At 50.0% G+C, this 22,889-nt stretch overlaps 1 protein-coding gene across 2 annotated transcripts in view; it reads right to left on the bottom strand.

Moving 5' to 3' along the window:
* Positions 1 to 22,889, bottom strand: part of Ttc7a (tetratricopeptide repeat domain 7A) — a 117,489-nt gene that overhangs the window by 21,494 nt on the left and 73,106 nt on the right. For both annotated transcript variants that reach the window (XM_020179287.2, XM_074049632.1), the window contains 3 exons: positions 19,062 to 19,222; positions 4,783 to 4,899; positions 1,382 to 1,479 (listed from right to left, as the gene is read on the bottom strand). In XM_020179287.2, coding sequence (XP_020034876.2) covers positions 1,382 to 1,479; positions 4,783 to 4,899; positions 19,062 to 19,222 — 376 coding nt within the window. The remainder of the gene's footprint in view (positions 1 to 1,381; positions 1,480 to 4,782; positions 4,900 to 19,061; positions 19,223 to 22,889) is intronic.

The raw sequence follows: 22,889 nt of genomic DNA, 5'->3' as shown, positions 1-22,889 counted from the left end.
TGACTCCTTCCTGCAGCACTAAAAACAACAGAAATTATCTGAATGTTCAACAATAGAGGCTGATTAAAAATAAGTGAGGGCATAATCACGGGCGTCTCTGCAGTCACTGCAGTAACAATGTACATGTGTGAATACTGAAGTGGAAAGGCATTCACACAGTACAGTTCGCAACAAAACAGCAAGTACCAAAAAATATGATCACATTTTTATAAATGCATGGAAAAAAGTCTGAAGGGCCATTTACTAATGTCTGGGTGGTGAAATCAGGGATGATTTTTCTTTTGGCTATTGTGACTTTCTCTTTTCACAAGTGCACAGTATGGTTTCATATATGTAAAGATCACGTTTGAGGCAGGGAAGTGAGAGATCTTTGGGCTCAATTCCGATCTGTGCCCTCAGAGAACCTGTCCTGTGGCAATTCTGGGTGGTGTGGGCCCCTGCTCAGGAAATACAAGCTGTTGACATTTATAATTCCCGTGCAGGTGAAATGCGAGTACTCTCTCTCTCTCAGAGGCAATAAAAGCTCCAATAAACTCAGGAGACGTCAGACAAACCACAGATGACTTCAGTTTATGAATATGTATGTGGAGTCCCAATAACTCTGCATGTGATTCTTTTCTCCTTAACTGCAAAGGAATTACCTCCTTGGGGACAACCGCTCCACATGCAGCCAAGCATTCTGTGATATACCTCTAGAGTCAGGTGCTGGGTTTGGCTGCTGAAATCCACTCCAGGACTTGACAATTAAAAGTGCAACTTGGCTCATGTGCACCGAAATGAAAAAGTGTACTAAATACAACTCCACTCACACATTCACTCCCATGGCTAATTCTTGCATTTTTGACAAAGGTGTTCTGCTTTAATCAGGTCCTCAGCTTAAAAATGTGCCTTTGCAGTTCCTGGACTCATTTGAATTTCACAATCCCTGGGTTTCAGGATGAGATTTTCCAAGAAGGACTCATCCTTGAGCTTAGAATTAAAGAGGCCCATTCCTTTCTATTCGACTCCTCTACAGGGCACTAGGTAGAACCAGGCCTCTGGCTTTGGCCTAAGGGGAAACAGTCTCTGCTTCAGGCCATCTTATCACCGCAATCTCCTCTTTCTTCACCAAACCCAAGAGGTAAGGCCCTTTTCCCTTACCCACTCCAGCTGCCCCACTACCCATCCCTGGGCCAGTGGTCAACCCAACCCAGAGCCAAGATCAGCCCCTGAAAGATGTCTGAGGGAAAAGTTCCTTAGTACCAAGGCCCTTGGGCAGGAGTGTCAAGGAGCAGTGATGGGTTTGGCCAGGAAAGGCAGATACTGCCCTGTGTCTATACTCTCATGCTGGGACATCAAATTGTAGGCACATGCAGACGCCTGTCTTGGGGCTTGTTCTTACCAGAGTCTGCATCGTGGGCATCAGGCAAAGTCAGGTGCATGCCACTCTGTTTCTTCACCATAAGGCTATCACCAAAGCTGCCATCCTTTTCTAGACTTCTGGAAGATAAGAGAGGGCAGGCATGGTGAGGCAAAGAGCTAGATCCCCTGGGGCCAGCAGGGAGAATGAAGGGTCATCACTGGGGCTTAGAGTTCAGACCCAAGAAACAGCCAAGTAAGGACAACAGGGAAGGACCATGACAAACAGAGGGGCAGACAGATGAGCATGAGTTTGGCACCACCCAGGCTGAGGACTGGAAACCCTCCCATACTATCTGCAACCTCCTCTGAGGCAGGTGAGGTCAGAGGGTCCCCCAGAGATCACCTTTACAATGTTTAGCAGAGAGCACCAGGCAAGAGCAGGGACTGTGGACTGGCTTCCTAGGCAAGCCTGATCTTTACAGGGCCCCAGAATTGCTCCAGCCTGCTCTCAGGGAAGGAGGGCCCAGTTGCTACCTTGGATGGCAGAGTGGCCTGTAAGGAGCACGTGTGTGTGTGTGGTGTGGGGGGAGGAAGTGAGTGGCAGACATATAAGTACAGGGATCCTATCTTATCCCTGACCCAATTCCTTAGGTCCTCGTAGTTCCCAGGCTGCTGGGGGCTTCCTCTTTTCTCAAAATGGGAGATGGGCAAAGCCAGGAAGGAACTGTACAGCTGTGGAGACCTTCCTAAGCGTATGTAGCCTCAACCAGCCAAGTCTTCACCCTTGAACTCAAGGGCTGGGGAAACTCAGAGGAGTGTCATGATAGCAAGGGTAGACAGAGGCAGAAGGCATCTTCTTTTCTGAGGGGCACCAAGACAATGAATGCCAGGATGCAGGGTATCCTTGCCATCCTAACTCAGGCTCACACTGGTCCTGACTTGGCCTGTGAACACCCAGCCATCTTAGTGGACCTCAGAGAAAATCATCCACTAAAACAGCAGCTCAGGGCAGGTTCTCTTCTTCTCCCACCTCTTCCCAATTCTGGGAGGCATGTGAGTGAGTTTTCAATGAGCCAGAGACAAGAGGCTCTCTGGTTGCTTGACCTTTCTCTCTTGAAAATGAACCTGGGCCAGTATCTAGCACAGTGCTAGCTTCCCGGTCAGGTTCCTGATCTATAGGAAAAAGCTTCCTGTTTTACTTTCTCTCTCACTGTATGCAGGGGCCTCTTGTATGGTACCAGAGACAGCACATCTTGGTAGACTACTTGCTACTTGATTTTAGGCCTGCTCCCTACCTTGAAAACCTTACACCCACATGGGGAGAGGAAACAGTACAGTTAGTTGAGTAAGTAGCAAAGACCCCAATGGAGAGGTATGAGCAGAAACAGCTGAAGCTGGGTGGTTGGTGGCTCCATGAAGAAAAAGGCCTAGGGGACAATGAGAACACCAGGGCAGTGCGGGCTGGACAGAGAAGAGGAAGGCGGTGAGGCATGGCGTTTAGTAAGATGGGGAGCTGGCTGGCTGAGTGGGGAGGGGTAGGCCAGACCCTCAGGCTGTGGGTTCTGGTCTCTAATCTTCATTACCCCAAACTAGATTTTGTTGTTTTTTTGGGGGGGTGTTTGGTTGATTGGTTTTTAAGACAGGGTTTGGCTATTCAGCCCAGGCTGGCGCTGAACTCCTGATCTTCCTGCCTTTGTCTCCTGAATGCTGAGATTATAGTGTGCTCCTCTACATCTGGCTTACAAACCCTGATTTCTGATCTGTGGCTTAAGTTTCAGAAGACTCCTTCCTGTCTCCTGAGAAGTCCAAGAAGAAACTGGATCCAGGCTTGTGAGCTAGATATTAGCCTGGTCAAGCTCAAGCTCTGTCCTTCTTGGGTGGGGGAGCAGTGGGAGGTTCCCAGGACAGGTGTCCAGGAGCCTCCTGCTGTCAGAGGCTCCAATGGGCTCTCAGGTCAGAGATAAGGGTTATGGGTGGCGAACTGAAGAGACCTTAATGCAAATCCCACTTCCCTAGCCTCCATGAGAGTTCCCAACAGTCTTAGAGTCTGCAGCCTGCTGTTCTGAGGGGAGTCATGGGCCAGGCTGTAAATGAGCTAAGGCTGCAGCTCAGAGGGGCCTTGCCAAGACTAGCTACCTGGATGAGCAAGCAACCTGCCATCCAGATAAGGACCCAGTAAGGAGCAGCCAGCTCCAAGGCAGCTCCTGTGTAGAAGGGGAGCCAAGCTGTGTACCTGCTCCAGCTGCCATAGCCAGCCCACTGGAAAGGGAGGGGCATCTGAACATGAGTCCCCTCACTGGTCCTCATGCTCCCATGACTCAGCTGCCAGGGAGCTTACCATCCCCTATCTAAAAAGTCCCTCAGTACATAGACTTCTGTTGGCAGCTTTCACCCATTGGTTCTGCTCTGCTCTGGAACCTACTACCTGGCTCCAAGTCCTGCACAGGAAAATCTTGACCCCACTCAAGGTTTTTTACTCCATCTCATTATTCTGGGGACTCTTCTGTAAGTTTAACTAAGAGAGCGGTTCCTCTGGAGAGTTTGGATGCCTTCTGGACTCCCAGAGTCCCTGTGAAAATGCAAATACCCTCTGGAGCTAGAGCTCTCTGAGGTCTAAGGGGGATGTCACAGCCAGTAATCCCACAGCAGGGGAGGAGTGGAGACCAGAGGACCAGGAAGAGGCAGTGCACCCACCCTGCGTGAGGTCCCTGTCCCTTTAAGCTGCAGATGCTGATCCCAGGTGTCCCGGTTTGAGCAAAAACTTTGCAGATTTAGCCAGGATAAGAGCATCCTGCTCTGGCCCAGGAAAAACCCAGAGCCCATGCTAGGGCAACAGCAGGAGACAGTATGAGTGGAGATCATGGGTGACTAGGGAGAAGTGAGTGGTCCTCAAAATCCTGCCTCTTCCTCCTCTTCTAGCCTACAAGTAGATCCAGGAAAGAAATGACAGGCTCCATAATCTGGGACTCAGGAGACTGGAATTCAAATTCCAGCGCTACCACTCACCAGGTAAATGACTGGCGAATTAAATAAGGGCTCTGAGTCACAGTTTCCTTACTGGGCTGAGAATAAAATCTGATAACGTATAAGATATAAGTAGCAGCTGTATCAGATAAAGCAATAAGCCTAGCACCTGGCTCAAGGTGCTCAATAATGGCTTCTCTACTTTCTTATCAGAGTTCAATCTCCTAAACAGGGTCTTTATGCATGTCATGGAGAACGATCAAGAGGTTAAAACTAGACCATGGATAAAAAAAAAAAAAACAAACCTGTGGGCACTAAATTCTACATTTTCATCCAAACAGCTCCACCCCCCCTCCCTCCCCCTACCCCATCTTGTCAGGTATTGTGGCCACTCAGCTGACTGTTGCCACAGCAACCACAGTCTCCCAACTCTGTCCTCTACCCTCTGACAACCCAAGGGACAATGAGAGTCCTTACCCCAGCTGGGAGAAGCTGTATAGGGTCTGCCACAGCCTCAGCATTTGTCTGCAGGTCACAAGGGCTTCCTCTGGGCCTTTCAGTATCTGCTCCAACTTCACCTTGGTGAACATCAAGCTGCAGGGAAAGAAAGCAGCCATCAGCAGGTCCCCTGAGGCTTTCTTCTGAGAGTGGACTCCAGGGTATTCAGCCCTACCAGGGCAGCCCCTACTTGCCCACCTCCCCAGCCTACAGAAGGCAGAATGTCCTCAGGAGTGGCAATCTCTCCCATATTCCCAGACTACTTGCTTTCTGTGTGCCTGTTTCCCCCCATCTTCACAGTAAAGCATAAGGTGCTCTTCTGCATTTGTCAGTGCTCAGGGCTGGGGGCATGGCTCAAGTGGTACAGCGCCTGCCTAACAAGCAAGCATTAGGCCCTCACATCCCAGTACCACAAAAAAAAAAAAAGTCAGTGCTCATCCCACCTGCTCTTCTTGCCCACCCTCTGAAGCACCATCAGGGATTCCCAGCCTCACTTGGTTTGCTCTGCCTCCCACATCCTCAGGTAAGTAGCACCCTATGCCCCATTTACGGAGCCCAGGATAGGAGTGGATAAGAGATACACAAAAAAAACGCTTTGAATCAGTAAGGCTAAGCAAAGAATTGGTCCCAAGGGCACCTCAAGGGCAGAGTTCTGCTTTCTACCTTGCCAGCACACAACAGGAGTCCAATTAACATCTCCTAAATGGAACTGCAAACTTGGTTTCCTGACCCTGGCTACACTAGGAAGGTCCTGTTATACTTTATCAAAGGATCCTCCCTTGAATTTCCTAAGATAGCTAGCTAGCTCCCCTTAGATAATAGAATCAAAGTGTCAAGAAACCCTATTTAATCACCATTCAGGGACAGTTGCTATGCCATTCAAGAGCAGCTTTAGACTTTCAACCTGAAAATTTGAGTCCTCTGAGGCAGGAGGGGTATAGAATGTGGTCCTTAGAATGGCTAGAAGCCAAGACCACAGCAGTGAAGGCCAAAACGGTTAACCAAGATCATCAGCGCACCTTCTCACTCCAAGAACTGGAGTTGAGTGTTAGCCCTGCCATTGGCACTACTTTTACCACCAGCAATACTGATGCATCCCAGCTACCTGGGTAGCCTGTGTAGTGCGGCTGAGCCACGAAGGCCCAAACAAGGCTGCCACTTTGTTCTCATTGAGTGGTCATCAGTAAGGCCCTTTCATTCACCGCCTTGCTGCTGAATCAACAGTTCTGTTAGATGCTGAACATGATCACTGCCTGTGCAGAAGCACGGCTTACTTGAGGTTGCCACACAGGCTTACAGGGAAGGGGATCTCTGCACTAAAGCCTTACCCAGGGAGGCCCAGCGTCCACCCTCAATTGGGGTTCAGCCTCTCTTCCCTCTGCACTATGACCTGGGTCTGTGTCCTTCCTCTGTGTTTTTAGGCTATGACTTGGTAGAGAATGAAGAGGGTGGAATTTGCTCCAGCCCTCTTATTAGAAGATGGGGTTTAGGTTCCACACATGCATTATTTCTCACTTTTCCTCAAAAATGTCTGCTCTGCATAAAGGTCCCCCCTGCTATGACCTCTCCTCTCCATTTTAATCCATACCCCAATTCTTTTCCATCTCTTCTGCCTGCCCCCCACCCCTAAACATCAGCTCATGATTACCCAGCTGGCCTATGAGGTCCGAAGGGCAGAAACTGCAACCCCCCAGCTAAGCCTGCACAGGGCACACCCCTGATCAGGAATTTGTCTCAGCACACAGATCGAGTTCTGTGTGCTTTTCTCCCAGTTTCCCCAGGATCCAGCAATTCACCAGTATTAGGCACCTCCACTTTCAGGAACATGAAGGAGAAGACACAATTTCTGCCTTCAGGGTAACAACTAGAATGCTATAAATGTCAAATTGCCCAGAGAATCAAGTGCTATGTTTTGGGACCAGACTCAATAAAGGTAAAGAACAGAGAAACGGTCTCCCTGGAGCTGGTGTGTGATGAAAAGGAGCATGGAGAGAAATGTGGGTGGTAATGGAAGAGAAAGAAGCTCGGGTTGGAGAGGAAGGTAGTAGAGGTTGGAGCCAAGGATGTTGGGGCCCCTCCCCATAGGTAGCCATAGCAGCAGAGTCCTTGGGCAGGTGACTCTAGGCTTGCCTGGGCTGGGGCAGACCCCTGGGCAGACCAGACTTGCAGCATTCCCAGGCTCTCTGCAGATAGCCTCCTCCTGGGCAGCTTTGCTCTTGGCCAGAGTCCCCTTCCCACTGTTGCCCCTGGATCTGTTGGACAGCCAGGACGTGTCCCTGACAGACATGCTGGCACCATGTGCTTTGGACAGAAGGGGCCAAAAGCTGAGCTGGTGTTTGGTGTTGCAGCAGCCTCTATCAACACACACTGTATCCTCCTGGTGGCTGACATTCCATTAGCATGAGTGACCCAGAGCGCAATTTCTCAACCCAACCACATCCTCTCTGGGCCAACAGACACCCTCTGGTTTGATCCTCACTCCCGGATACTGAGGTTCCAGATTAGGTCCTAAGACTTTCTTGGTTGGCAGTTGAGTACTGCCAGAGAGATCTTCCTCTACAAACAGCCCTGCCTACTGTCCACGCCATTGATCTATGTGCCTCAGTGTAGCTTTCAAGGCCTTCCGGCTCAAGCTCCACCTCCCAATCCTGCTGCCCTCCCTCTGACCTTGGGCTGATCACATGGGTGTTACCAGATCCCTGAGCTTCTGCACAGACTCTGGGACTTGCCCATGCTTTGCTCCACGTGGTGGCCTCTGCTGGGACTTGCCCTTCCCCCTCCCACATCAGGCCATTTCTTAACCAGATGTCATTCTCCAACTTTCTCTGTGTCTCCTTGGGAGCTGTACGTATAACCCTCCAGGACAGCCTTCACTGTGTCTAGAAGTTGGCACCTGCTGGCTTGTCTCTAATTCACTGCTGGGCCCGGCTCACAATAGGCAACAGCAGCAACTCAGGGGTCCACCATGGCTTGGGCTCATTAAGACATCCACGCCCAGCTGTGTAGGTACACAGGCCTCATCCCACCAGATTCACTGGGTTTGTGGGATGGCCACCCACAAACTTTGGGCCCAGTTCTTCAGATGGAGTGCTGGTGTGCCATCGTGGCTGGTAGGGGACACTGTTGAGCTGTACAACAGGGGAGTCGGCTGTGGCCACAGCCTCATTACAATGCTGTGCTTCTGGGTAGGCCTGGAGAGGCTCCTAGTAGTGGGGGCAGGGCAGAGGGGGAAAAGCCTGAGTCCCCAATTCCTTCAGGCACCCAGCCCCTCCTTACCTATCTTATATATAGATGGAGTCTAAAATATCATTTGAGTGAAGAATTTGGACTATTTAATAAACACTATTTTAGCTGGGCATGGTGGTGCATACACCTATAATCCCAGCACTTAGAAAGCTGAGAGGCAGGAGGATTGTGATTTGAGGCTTGCCTGGGCTATAGCATGAGTATGGGGCCAGCCTGGGGTACACAGAAAGACTCTGTTGCAAAAACAAAATAAAACAAAACAAGACCACTATAATCCTGAGGTCCCAATCCTCCCTTCAAGAAGCCCCTATGTGGACCATCTTGCCCTTCTCTGAGAGTCTGGGATTATGTTCAGTTAGCACTTAATTACATCCTCTGTCTCTCTCTGCATATACAGGCTTAAGAGTTTAATAATGAAGATGAACTCATATCAAGTATTTTCAGCCAGACATTTCACAAAGAGTCTACTGCCAGTCCTACCTATATGTGGTAAACCCACCTTTTATCTTGTCAGTGTCCATCGTGCATGCCCACCTGCATAGCAAATACCTGTGTCTACCACCCTTACCGATATTGTATGCCTTGCCTCCCTAGTGCCTGGCTTGGTGCTGAGTACAGTGTTTGCTTAGTACTGGAGTCTGGTTACTTGACATCTTATAGCTGCAGTGTGGGCAGAACTCACACAGCAGGAAGGCAAAGTGCCAGGCAATTCCATTCCAAACTGTCCACAAGCAAAGTCTTACTCCACACAAGACAGATCCTAAGGAGGAACAGCATGTTCCAGGTGTCTGGCTCCTCCTGACATGGGGGTCTCCATCCCAGAGGACTGGGAAAGATCAAAAAGTAGAGCTGAGGAGTCTTTGAGATGGGAATACCAGAATCTAGCAGTTCTCTAGTATTTGGGCACTTTGACAAAAGCCCTTCCAGGAGAGAGATGCTCACATTATTGTCCTCAAACCCTGCACTGTGAATAGACACTGGCCAAGAACTCAGAAGCCTGAGCCAAAGTCTGACTTTGTTACCAACAGCTGGGCATGTCACAAGTTCCGTACCTGTACAATATGACTCCTAACCCTAATGGCCCGTAGCAATGGCTGAGAAACCCCACAGTGGCACGCCACTGTGCAGCACTTGGCCTCTGTGATCTTCCTGCCTTCAATCTGAAGCCCTGCCAGACCTGTAGAGCAAGTCTCCCAGGCCAGGTGCCTCCAAAGGCTCTAGAAAGTCCTCAGAACCTTCCGAGGATGACCAAGTCCTTGGCAAAGCCTCTTCAGCTGTGAACCCCTCTCCTGAAGCATTTTCCTGCTTTTTGTTTCCATGTTTTTCCTGAGACAGGGTCTTCATATGTTGCCCCAGGCTGGTCTCAAATTCCTGGGCTCAAGTGGTCTTCTCACCGCAGCGAAGCCCACTGAGGTCTTTTAAGGCCGGAGCCCCAACAGGAAGATGTGAAAGTTAAGTATTCTCTCTGGGTCAGTGTAAACACTGCGCTCTGTCCCATTGCCGGGGCTGGGGTGGTGGGGGTGAAGACTCTTGGTCCTGAAATGTACCTCATTCCTGCCATTCTGGCCCTGTGCAAGCCTTGTGGCACGTGTGCCCTGGTTCCTGCAGGAATGTACAGTGCACAGAGCTCACTGTCTCTGAGCTTAGCTTTCTTGAGAATACCAGGATCTATAGCCACCCGTGCTGGGTTACCCCTATGCTCAGGCTGGGGCTCCCTCAGGCACATCCTAACTGTCTACTTCATCTACCACAGTGCTCTGGTGGAGTAGGGGGATATGCTACATCACCCACACACTCCAGCACCCTGAGGGCACAGACAGACTCTTGGTTGACCTAAACAGATCCAGACCCTGCTGAACCATGAAAGAGTTCAGCCCCAAAGGATCCATCTTTGTCCAGGCCAGCTCTTCTCCCATGGAGGAAGACAGAGACCAGTGAGGTCAGAAGCTCTTCTTCCTGGCATAAAATGGCTGCCTTTCCAACTGCTCTGGCTAGGGACTAAAGAGGAGATTCCCAAGAGGACAATGCCATCTGTTGCCTCTATCTTCTCTTCCTGGGCCTTCCCTGCTTTGCGCTCCTGGGCCAAAATCAGACTCTAATCATTTGTCAAAAAAGATTAAGACTTGGAGCTCTTCCCATTTGAGGCAAAGACAAACAATTTCTTTCCACTGCTTATAAAGAGGAAAAATTTTAGGGTGAGGCTCCTCAGATCTGGGTGATCATGATTTTTCAAAAAACTTGTAATACTGGGGTTTGAATTCAGGGCTTCACACTTGCTAGGCAGGTGCTCTAGCAAGTGCCTTCAGCCCTTTTTGTTCTTATTTCTTGTGATAGGGTCTCACTTTTTGCCCAGGATCTCGGCACAGAGATCCTATTTATGCTTCCCACAGTAGCTGGGGACAGACACTCACCACATGTTCAGCTTTTTCTGTTGAGACTGGGTCTTGTGAACTTTTTTGCCCAGATGGACTCAAACTGCAATCCTCCTAATTTCTGCCTCCTGAGTATCTAGAATTATAGGTGGGAGCCTAAAAAACTTAAAAAAATAATTTTAGGGGTACAGCTGTAGGTCAATGGAAGCATACTTGCCTAGTATGCACAAGCCTTAAGTTTAGCACTACAAAAAAAATTTCATTTTTATAAGTAGGGGATATTTGCTCTGGCTAAACTGAGATCAGCGGTCATCCATCCAGCCTCTGCCCCTCCTGGCCATTCATCCCAGTACCCTACTCTAAAAGGTGGAGAAAGTTGGCAAACAGAGCTGACTGTAGGGAAGGACATGGCAGTGTGGGCAGAAGGCAGAGGGTCCACATTTTCACTTTTACCTTCCTGAAATATTACAAGAGTACTTATTAATTATTGTTACAAGATTACTCCACATCCACAACAGCCACTTGAACAAGGTAACTCCCATGGACCTAAGGGAGTCACCTCTGGCCCTGCTCCTCCCTACCAAATGGGCACTTGCTACAAGTGCCGTGGCCTCTCTGACTGTGCCTAGGCATGTGCTAAGCAGGGATGGTCATGGAATAACCTGGAAGGCTGTTGGGAGGATGAATGGAAGCAAAGCCAATAAGGCCAGTTTCTGAAGGGTACAGTTGCTGTCCTTAGACCTGTTCCTGCCAGGTCCTGCATTCATGTGGGCAGGGACCAAGCTATTCTTATCTTCCCATCCCCAGTGCCTTTCCCCATCTATGTAACAAAATGTGCTGAAGCATGGAAGGAGGAAGTTGAGTCACAAGGACTCCCTGAGACCTGGAAAGCTGTGGGTGTTTCCAGGAACAAAGCAACTCCTGGCCCTGGACTGTTCCTGGCCCTGGACTGTTCTTCCTGCTACCTCTGGTTCCTGGCTTCCTTGATGGGACGATGGGTGGCAGCAGGTGTGGCAAGTGCATGAAAGGGGACATTATCTCTTTAAAGGCCAGTAATTAGTAATTCCAGCTGATGGCTGTGCTGTACTGTTTTAATGAAAACTTCTGTTTTTGTAGAAAACACATAATTGAGTGAGAAAGCAGGCTATTCTCTGAGTCAGGCGGCCTCACCTCTGGAAAGTCTAACTTCTTGGCCAGAAGGCCAGAGCCAGTGCACAGCACAAGGATCCACAGCAAGGGAACCCATCTGGGGCCACCCGGAGTTGGACTCAGATGGAAAGCTGGGTTCAATGCTGGTGACCCAAGGGTCCCTTGCCTGGGGCAAGGAACCTGAACTCCTCAGAGTCTCATCTGTGTCCTCATCTGTAAAATGGGTGGACAACTGTTCTTATCCCTCCTAGGGCTGCTGGTAGAATTACTCAAATCAATGAAGAAACAGTAGTTAATGTTCACGGCAGTGCCTGACACTGGGTAGACCACTGTAGTTGGGAAAGCTTGGGGTTCAAGCACACCAGGTTGTCCAGCCATCAGCTGGCTTGGATTCTAGTCCCCGTTCTGCCCCTCATCATGATGATGATATCTTCAGATGCCACCAAAATGTGCCATTATCTTCTTCATCTTTACAGCAGGAGTACTGTAAAAAGCAACAAATGAACAAGACATACCAAAACAACAAAGCAGGGCAGGCTGTGAGATGATAAATCCTCCACATTCTCGCCCTTCTTTTCTTCAAACACAAACACACACATCCATTCACACACACAAAAAAAACCCAATAACAAAAAAACAACAACAACAAACCCCACAACTCCTCTGGCCTATCAGTCTAAGAGTCTCTTAGGATTTCTGGGTGCCCAGCCCTAGGTTCCCTACATTAGGACAGGCCATAGCCTCTGCCCCAAAGGGGCTTCCAAACTCAACCAACACACTAAAAACAAGAACAGCATCAAGTACTCAATCAAATGGTTCTACTTTGAAGTGTAGGGGCTCCAATACCAAACTGGAGCCCAAGGGGAGTTTCTGAGGACCGGTGGCAGGATTTGGATGCCAGAAAGGTAAGGGCACCCCAGGAGGCTGAAGGGGTGACAAAGGCCCCACCTACATGAAAGAACAGGGCAGAGAGAAGGGGAGAAGCAGCTCCCTGGGATGGAGCCAGATAACCCTGGTCCCTAGTTAGCCTGTAATCATCTGGATCTCACTGGGTGGCCCAGACCCAAGCCAGGATGCCAGGGACACATGGAGCCCCACAGGGCTCCCAGATGCCTCCAAATTCCACAGCTCTGGGAAAGACCCCACCAGGGCAAGTGAATGATTGCCCCACACACACGCTTCTTCAAGACTGGATTTTTATAGGGACTCTAACAGGAACGGCCCTCCTAAAAGGCCATCTCTAGTCCCAGTTTTATTACATTCCCAGAAACTAATCCCCAACATGCAAGGGACCCTTTTAGTAGCACTTCTTAACTCTAAAACCCATGATTTTTTTTCTCTGGGATTGGAGGATTACATTGACCCATGTCCCCTAATCCTTAAAAGCTCATGATGATCCTTTGCCTTTTAATGAATTCATTTAACATGATCCACCTTTGAAGCTTTAAAAAAGCAATAGCCTGAAAGCTTAGGCTTCCTGAAGTAGCTCCTGTCCTTCAAAAGTCCTGTGCTACCTGGTGAGGAGTACAGCTACTCTGAGACCCACCACTCTTATCTGTGTGCTGTGCTGACTGATGGCTGACCCAACTGGCCTCACGGCCTCAGCTTTCCTCCACCACCAAGCCACCTCCTCTTCCCTCCAGACACAAACTCATGACCTCATCAGATCTGAACATAAACCACACAGAACTTTTTTATAATCACTCAAGACAGACCTTCCAGAAAGACCCTTAAGTAGAACAAAGGTAGGTTGGTAGCCTTGGTCTCTTATCTTTACACAGTGAGCAGACCCTCAGGGAAAAGATGACTATTCACACAAAGGCAGGTCAGCCTTGTCTTGTGAGCAGGGTGAAGGTTGTATCTTACAATACACACATCACACACAGCAAGACCACAGAATTGCTCATGGGATAACTGAGGAGGGGAAATGCTGAATGTCAACCCAGCTCAGCCAAGGAGAAGCTGATCTTTGGAAGGATCCAATGCTGCTATGATTACGTCTGGCTTAGCACTTCCTCAGCCACATGGCCTTGCAAGATCACAGTGGCTTCTGTCCTCAGGCTCTGTGGCAGCCAAGCACGTTTAATGAATCAGCGAAGTGATAAACTATGTTTGTGTTAATAGCTTTGATTCCAACCCCTTTGTTGGAGTGTTGGTATTTTAAGCATCCTTTTGATGTACCACAAGTCCTTAATAAGAACAATCAAATAAACACACTGGGTTTAAGGCAGAAATGTTAACAGAAATTCCAGGTCTCTAATCCCTTCTGCTTGGGGGAACGCACTGCTAAGAAACATCTCACATGCAACTTGAAAAATAGATGAGGCAGGGCAGGTAGCTCAGAGGTACCCTAGAGGTTCAACGTTAGCCTCAACTAGATCCAGCCAAGGTCTGGCTCCAGCTAATCCTAGTTAACAGTTCAAACATTTTCCAAAACAGTCTAGGTTTCCTGGGGCAGATGGCTATGGCAATTCATTTGTTTATCCATGGGAGCTCTAGCTTGTGGAGAAGGCCATATTGTTCCCGCACTGGAGAGTGCCTCTGGGGCTCCCACACACCTTCCCCTAGGACTTTCCAAGTCCCTTAGGACCAGGGCTGGACCAGCAGGCACTCCCAGGAGTGCCTAATCTGGCCAATGAGGGAGGGCTGCCTTTGGTGTGGGGGAGGCGGCGTTGCCCACCATGGAGCAGGGAGGAGAACACATTTGGTCTTTTGCCATGCTAGGTATGGCCTGAGCCTTCAAAACCAGCCTGGCAGGCTGCCAGTGCTGGGAGGGAACGTGACTGACAGGCTGGTTTATTGGAAAGCTCCCATCATTAGCACAGGAATTTTGTTTGGTTGCTATGGTGACCTTCACCACAAAGGCCTGACTAAAGCTCAAGGAATCTGTTACCTAAAACCACTGCCTGACAGCACCCATGGCTTCAGGAAGGACACTTATCAGTGGCCTGGTCCCCTTGACCCTACATCTCTACCCCTCCCTGATCAGGCTTCCCAGCTGCCTCCCCCACCCCAAATAAGAAAGAGCCAGCAAAGTTATCTCCAGGCTTATGAAACTTCTTATTCTACACACGGAGCCTGCTATCCTGAGGCCCCCTGCAGGCTGGGTCTCCTGAGCTGGCTGGCCAGGGACATTCTGGCCAGCACATATGTCTAGGGCTTAGTTGGAAGTCCACAGGATTTCAGGAAGCTGCCTGTGGTGTCCAGTTCCTACTGTGCCAGGTTCACACTGTCCCAGAGGGGCCATAAGTCTCTGCCTTGTCACGTTCTGCCTTTTATAACCTGAGCTTTGCTAACTAAAGGTCATCCCACAGCATGGAAATCAAGATCCTGGCTGCTTTGCTTTCTAATCCCTGAATCAGAAGGATTTTTAAAAGTTGGACTCTGTGAAAGCTGGGTTTTGCTCTTGGTGTCTAGACGGCGCCTTTGTAGGAACAGTGACCTCTTGTGCAGCTGAGGAGCTCACAGTGATCGCCCCAGAGCTGGAGTAGACCCAGCCTTGCCTGTACCTCTTTCCTCCAGCTTCTGGCCCAGTGCTCACACTGCTGCCCTCAGGTCACGGAGGCCAGTGTGACCCTCTTTGTGGCATCCCCTCTACTTCTTCAAACTGCCACCTTAGACGTGGCTGTCGATCAGCTCATGACCTTCTTTACTTTGAGTCTCACAAAGGCAGAAAAGCCAGGACAAATGTCTGTCTTATCAAGGAACAGGCTGCTGCTGGTGGCACTAATAAGTGACAGGCATAACTCAAGGGTAGGGACCTTACTGTAGCTCTCACATAGAAGAGCTCATGTGGATGGAAGTACATCCACCTACTGGCTTCCTTCCTTGTGCCAGGCTTCTCTCAAGCAGTGACAAGTAAAGCCTGTGCTACACACTTGGCTTACCAGCTTCTTCCCTCCCTGGAGTCCACCCAACTGATAGCCTCTGCAGGAAGGAAAAGCCTCTAAAAGCCTTCAGTCATCAGGACAGCTATCTTCAAGGTGCTTGGTAGGAAAGATCCACACCACTGGCCCGTAAGTGGCCCCTGAACACAGACTTTGATGGGGACAATGAGGTCAGGGCAAAGGAGGATGGTTTGTGCTGTTTTGCTGAATGATATTTACTGGAGTGGTTGGTTAATTAACTGCCTTGGCAACAGCTGGAGCCACATGCAGCTTGTTCCCAGTGCAGGGAGCAGCTGGAGAAGCTGGATGCAATGTCAATCGAAGAGCAATGACATTTTCAGCAATCTCTGACCTGTAATGGACTCAATGACATTTCCTGTTAATCCATGGGTTTCTGTACTCCAGGGTTTCATCTGTGGGGAACAGTATTGACTTATTTGCAAAGTGACATGGTTATACCCTACAGTCATTCAACAGAGCTGGGAGGCAGATGGATTCCTCAACATATAATTTATATCTCTATCTATCTATTTGTCATCTAACTATACTTTTCTTTTGCTTTAATTGAGAGATTTATTCTCTCACAGTTCTGGAGGTCAGAAGCCACTGAATTTTTTCCAGTTTGTTTTATGGCTTTTTAGAGCCAGCTCAGATCAAAAGAAAGCTCCTGTAGTCTGGGAGGTGAGGGACTCGTGGTGGCTCACCATAAAGAGCTGCTGCTCGGGCTGAAGGAGCTCAAGTGGTAGAGCACCTGTCCAGCAAGCATGAGGCCCAGAGTTCAAAGCCCAGTTATTCCCCCCCACCCCAAAAAAAGAAAAAAGAGCTGTTTCTCTTCCTCTGCCAACACCTGGATGAGCAGACAGGGGAAAGTGAGGCATTACTGGGGGAAAGGACACAGTGGTCCCAAAGAGCTCTGAAGCACACACTGCACTGACAGGAAAGAAAGGGGTGCTCAGCCTGTAGAGGACCTGAAGCCCAATTGCAGGGTGATGTCTGTGTGTTGAGTGGTTCCCAGGGCAGAGGCTGCCCCCTTAAGGCTCTGGCCTGCAGAGTGGGGACAATGAATTCCAGGCAGCCCTAGCAAGCCTGAGGGAAGCTCCAGAGGCAGGGAGCAGTTAGATGCAGCATGGTCTGCACTGGGGCTCCCCATATTTCTGGGGACTCGGCCTCTTTGAGAACCTGACAAAAGCCATCACCCCACATGCATGCATGTATGCACAAAATATTCTTCATGTCTACCTATGGCCTACTGGGGGGCACCAAACTTAAGGTCAGGACCTTCCCCCCATGAGAACACTTGGAGTGAAAAAAACATGTCCTTGGGAGGTGGGAGGAAGGTGTGGCAGAGCACAGTTCTGCCAGTCTCAGAGCTGGAAGATGGAGGAGTTACTGCAGGTTGGAAACACCTCCATGGGAAGGCTGAGGGGTGGGGCTGGAAGACTGGCCCTCCACACTGGACAAACCCAATTCCCTAGTGTACCTCCCAGGGCTTTAATCAGGCTTTCAACACAGGAGAAGGGTACCCTCCCCACAGCAGGCCAGGGAGGTGTGTTGGCCTGGTAGAACATCAGCTCAGAAGTTGGGAAGATACGCTGAGCAGCAAAATGCCAGACACAAGAATGGGAAGGTCCCCTTAGCTGGAACCAGGAGTATGAGAAGGGGCCAACAGGGCAGGGTGTGAATCTCTCCTTGCTTCCACCAGAAAACCTCTGCTCCCAACTGTTTCAGTCTTGGTTTCCATGTCAGATCTCATTTGGAAAAGAACTTGCCCACCTAGTGTCTCATTTCTTCTGTGACAGCACTCAGCCCCAGGAAGCCCCCTCTTTATGCACACTACAGTTCTAAGACTCTCAACTATTTGTTTCCACTGAGATCTAGCTGACGAGACTAAACATACACACGTGCAGAGGCACACACATGCACATTGGCACTCATATCAACAGCAGCAAGGCAGACCCTCCAGACAAATGTGAGGATGGAGTTTGGAAAAACCAAGCTACCAGCACTGGGAGTGGAGAACCATTGTCTTTTGTCCATTATAAATAAAAAATGTAAAATGTCATACTGTACCCAGGATTCCTAAGACAAGTTATCTAATCCCTTGTCTACATACCATGTTTTAGAATTCCTAAATGCCTTATAAAGTGAAGTGATTCAATTTTAATGGTCTCTCAAAGACTAGGTCAAAGCTCAGAATTGGAGCCATCCTTCAAACACAAAGGATGGTCTCGAGTAGCTAGGACCAGCCTGAGCAGAAGGGCAGTAGAGTGGGTAGGGTCAGGAGTTAGGGCATTGCAGGCAAGCAGCAGTCTGGATGACGGTAAAGCAGGGTGAAGCTGAGGGCTATGGACCAGGATCCTGGCAGGACAATGTTCACCTCACTCTCATTCACCAGGTCTCCCAGTGAGTAAGTAACATTGCAGAGAAGGAAGCCATTCACCCCATCTCCAGTGTCCTGGCAAAGCCACAAACAGAACTGCTTGCAGTGTTCTATAAAGGAGGCCCCTGGGCCACAGGGAAATCTGAGTCTTGCCTTGTCCTGTCTCTGATGGACTACAGATGAACAAAGGTGAAAGTCCAGGTCTCCCAGGGAGACCAACCTGGAGTCCTAGGTGGGGACACCTGCAACTTCCCTTCATTACCCATCACCACTGAGGCACCCACTGACTTCACCTAATTCTCTGTGAACCTGCTGACATGCCAGTATGTCACCTCTCAGGGTAACCAGGACCCCAGCTCTTTTATGGCTGTCTACCGCACAACAGCCTTGGGCTGGTTGTCTTAGTTCAGACACTAAGTGAAACAGGGTAGGGGTCAGTGTCCAGGGACCCCTCATTCTGGTGTTACAGGATGCAGAGAAACAAAGCCTGCTATTTACAGTGTCCCTTGTCTGTAAGGAAAAGGCTGAAATCTAAAGATGACCTCCCGTTAATTCCTTCCCACGGAATAACACAGCCTCCTGCCTCAGCTGGTCCTGCATGGCTCATTTCCCAGTGTCTTGTTTAGTGGTAGAAGGTCTTCTGTGGTGGGCGCATGGAAGCTAGTCCTGCCCCACCCACTGCTGCCTGGGCCAGGAGCAAATTGAACACTGCTAAGAAGCTGGGCTTCTTGCTGGTGTATTCAACATGAGAAACAGGACCACCACGAAGGAAGATAAATACCCCCTTCACTTGCCAGCAAAGACGAGGGAGCTTGCCTGCTTGCAGGCAGGGGAATGGCTTCCTTGGCCTCCACCAGACCAGGCACTGTTAGAATCCTGTCCTTGTCTGGCTATGTCAGGCTCAGGGTGAAGTTATGCCTTGGAGCCCACAGGAGGCTCCTGAAAAGCTGGTGTAAACACTGTGTACTGCACGTACATTGCAGCACATTCTCTTCTGTGTGCCCACAGCCCCCATGGACACTCAGGAGCACCACAGGATCACCACTCACAGAACACTATGGCCACTCGCCAACTCTACACCCCCTTGTCTTTCCACCCAGAGAAGGTTCACGCCATGGGCACTTACTCCATGTGTTGGCTGGTAAGGTGACAAGGAGGTGTGTGCATAGGCATCTGTGCAGTAGCCACCCAGCCCCCCACTTGCAATATCCCTGGGGAACTCACCTGAAGTTCTCAGGGTACTCAGTGATGGCCATGTTGATGACTTCCAGCGCGTGCTGATGGTGCTTCTGGGCGGAGAAGAGCAACGCTAGCAGATGGAGGGCGTTGGCATCATCCCTGCACACCGTCAGGGCCTCTTGCAGCTGCTCCATTGCACTAGAGATCTGCCAGAAGAAACTGCCAGCTTAGGGATCTTCCCCAGGATTCATGCCCGGTGCCAGCCGTGGAGGGCGCTCCAGGCTCAGCTGGGCACTGGGGAGCAGGAATAGTGCTGTGATAAAACACATCCCCAGACAGCCTGGCCAAGAGTGGAAGTCCTTTCCTGGGGCTCGGCTGACAGGGGTCAGTAGAGTCTCACTGAGGGAGAAGTGACAGAAAGGAGTGCTCCAGGGCTGGTGGAGTGGCTCAAACAGTAAGAGCGCCTGCCTAGCATGCATGAGGCCCTGAGTTCAAACCCCCAGTGCTGCAAAAAATAAAAAAAGAGCACTCCAGGTAGGAGGTGCAGCTTGACAAGACCGTGGAAGGCAGCAGAGGTAAGTGCTCAGAACAAGGGTTGACAAGAACCTAACATGGGCACAGTGCAGCGTCTGGCCAGAAGCCAGGCTTGTTTTTTGACTCAATAAGTCATGATTAAATTTTGTTCTACAGGAAGACTGGACAGATAGGATAAGGCCAGATCAAAGAGGGTTAGGAAAGCCACATGTGGAGGGTCTGGAAAGCTAGCCTTTCCTCTAGTTATGGGCAGAGTTCATGGCAGGATGGAGATCAGCAGCCTCTGTGAGTCCCAGCTTTCCCCATCTTGGGTTTGCTCCCTCACAAGAGCTCTCAGTGAAAGAGGCCAGACCTCCACTGCTATGGTTGCCCTGTCAGTGAGCCCAGGAGAGGCAGGTACAACAGGGAAAGGCTTGTCCACTGCTCCTGCTAACTCAGCCATATGGGACCCTACATGCAAGTAGCAACAAGGTCATGGTGTCAATCAACTCTCTAGCACACCCTTCAGGAGATCACCTCAGGGCCGTGATCACACACCTGCTACCTTGGCCAAATGGATCCCTGGTCCCAGCCCAGGGCAGAGGCCGGGGGAAGGGAGGGAAGGATGTGGATGGCTTGAGGAACTCCCCTCTCCTGAAGACATTCCGAGCACAACAGCACCCAGAATAGACGCTCAGATTTCCCTCTTGACGCTATCCTCCACCCAACTTCACCTCGGCACCTCTACTCATCTGTTGTTCAGCTCAGAAGGTCAGTAAGCGCAGCAAGGAGAGCTTTCAACCCCACGTGGCCCAGCCTGTGCATCCTTGGCAGGGTCTGGGGAAGTTTCCACAAGCATGAGAAGTGAAAAGAATCCTGGCAGTCACCGATGTAAACACTCTTCTTCAAGGAAGAAGGGCTGACCTGGTAACTGGAGTAGCTCCTTAGGCAGTCCTGTGTGGCCTTCAAGGCAGCCCTGCACCCCCACTCCATCACTTCCTTCTCCACTCAAGGCACATGGAGCCCCCTGCTCGGAGCCAGCCTGGGGCAGTGTCCTCCTGCTATAGGCTATCTTAATCAAAGTATCATGCTCTTTTGGGCTGGTTAGAGTGTTGTAGAAAGCAGCAATGGATTTTGGGTATTCAGAAGAGCTGGCTCCCAGCCTTGTCCTTGGAGTCCCACCTCTGCATTCCGTTCCCTTCTCTGCAGGTTAGGCATATGCCTTACTTCAGAAGGGTTAAACTGCGAGTGTATGTGCAGATGGAAATGCTTGTTTATCTTCTATGCCTTTGTCCATTCAAATGTCCCCATTCTGAGAGGCCCAGCATTGTAGAGCTGGTTAACAGGAGCATCAGGACTCCCAGGATTTCCATATGGGGTCCTAACTTCAGCAGGGGTCACTGGTGAACTCACATCGGCTGCTAAGCCTGTACTGGATAAATGAGGGGCCTAGATGCAGTCCATACTTCTTGAGCTATAGGTTCAGGAGTGCAGCAAGATCCAGCCTACCACCAACTCACTTCTAGATTTCTGGTATCCCAACCTATTTCAGTTTTGCAGGATGCATGATCCTGCTCTTTCCCTATACTGCTGCTTTAGCAAGCAGTACCCTTAGCATGAGGCACTGCTTCCTGTTGAAAGGTCCATTTCCTCTGTGCCCTTCCCTCAGTCATTTAGCCCCCAGCACTGATCAATTGAGCAGGTAGGATCAGAGGGCTGTGACAGAACCTTATAGCAGGTAGGAGGGTGGAGAGCTAAGAAGGCCCTGTTAAAGACCACCAGTTGGCTACAGGCCTAGAGAGAACCAGGTCCCTCTCTGAAACTGTTCATGCTGAGCTAGTAGAAACACCTCAGTGTGGGGCTGTAGGATAAATACCACTCCTCAGACACTCACAGAGCAAGGCTTGGGCTCTGAGGTCAGATAGGAGACAGCATCCCAGCTGGCATGTAGGCCAGGAGAGGCACTTCTCTGTATTGCAACTCTTCTGCTGCAAGAGAAACGGTCAGGCCTGTTGTCATGGTTGTGAGAATGAAGCACTGAACAGGAAAAGACCTGCAGAACACAGGCACAGCAAATACTTCCCAAAGCGTGAGTACCCCACTTCAAATCCTCCAAGGATTCTTCCACCTGGCCCTGGGTGCATGCTCCTTCACTCCCTTAGCCCTGGGAATTGTGTTACTCCAGCAACAATGTCTATGGACGGCAGCTCCACACCCTACCCCATCTCATAGGTTGTTTTTATGTTTTTTTCACTAGTGGGGACTGAACTCAGGGTCTCTCACATGCTAAGCATGTGCTGTACCACTGAGCTATATATGCAGCCCTAAGTCTTTTTTGCTCCTTAGTAAAGCTCAGATACCAGCCTCCCATGCTTCCTGTGAAGCCTCAAGTCCTCAGTCTGCCAGGCCCTGAACACTGGTCTCACTTGGCCTCTGTGCAGGCCACAGGCATCAGTGTCAAGCCCAGAGCTCTCCTACTGGGAAATCACTTTGCAGATAGGACAAGGATTATGAGACGGAAACTAAAAGGATTGTGGCCACTACCTTGGCTTGTCTGTACCTCTCCAAGGCTGTTCCTGCCCCAGTAATTCTGCCAGGGCAGACCACATTTAGGTACTTGAATACCCAACCCACCACTGCTCAAAGTAGCTAGCCGTGCTCTAGGCAGGCTGGATAGCTGGAGGGCTTCGGAGACCTAGGCAGGCAAGGGCTCTGTAGTTCACTTAGGGGCCCTCAACCCCTAGGCTGCCAAGTCCTGGGGTCCCCCAAGGAAACCAGGCACCCAGTTCCAATAACCTAGCAGCCATCTCTCTTGGAGGATGGACACTATTCATCAGAGATAGATGAATAATTAAAGAGATTAAAAAATGCATCACCAAAGCTTTATCATTAATTTGATTGGCAAGAAAAGCACCAGGTTTTTTTACAGAGGGCTAAAAATAAAGCGGTCTCAGGTATCTTTCTGTCTGTGTTCATGGGAGCAGAATGACGCTCCTGGAGACGGAAGCACATAGGGACACAGTGCCTGGTAGTCAGGAGCGCAGCATGGAAGTGAGGATTGAGTTAAGTCATGCGGTTGGGGATGGTATAAAAAGAAGGGAGAGAAACAGACAAAAGAGGGAATATCAGAGCCACTGGGGAGAAAATGGCTGAGAGAGAAGAACATAGAAAGGGAGACAGAGAACTCAGACAAAGTGACAGCGACAAGCCAGGCCTGGAAAGACAGGGCACAGGACCAGGGATCAGGCATAGGGTGAAGGGGTAGGAGTCCCGGGTATGAGAGTTGTTGTACAGTGAGAAGAGCCAAGCCAATGTGGGCTCCAGAGGACGATGATGTAAACAGCAGAAGGCAGAGTCCCT

This window comes from Castor canadensis, chromosome 12 (assembly GCF_047511655.1).
Source record: "Castor canadensis chromosome 12, mCasCan1.hap1v2, whole genome shotgun sequence".
Classification (NCBI taxonomy): Eukaryota; Metazoa; Chordata; class Mammalia; order Rodentia; family Castoridae; genus Castor; species Castor canadensis.
This window is presented reverse-complemented; position numbering and strand designations above follow the sequence as displayed.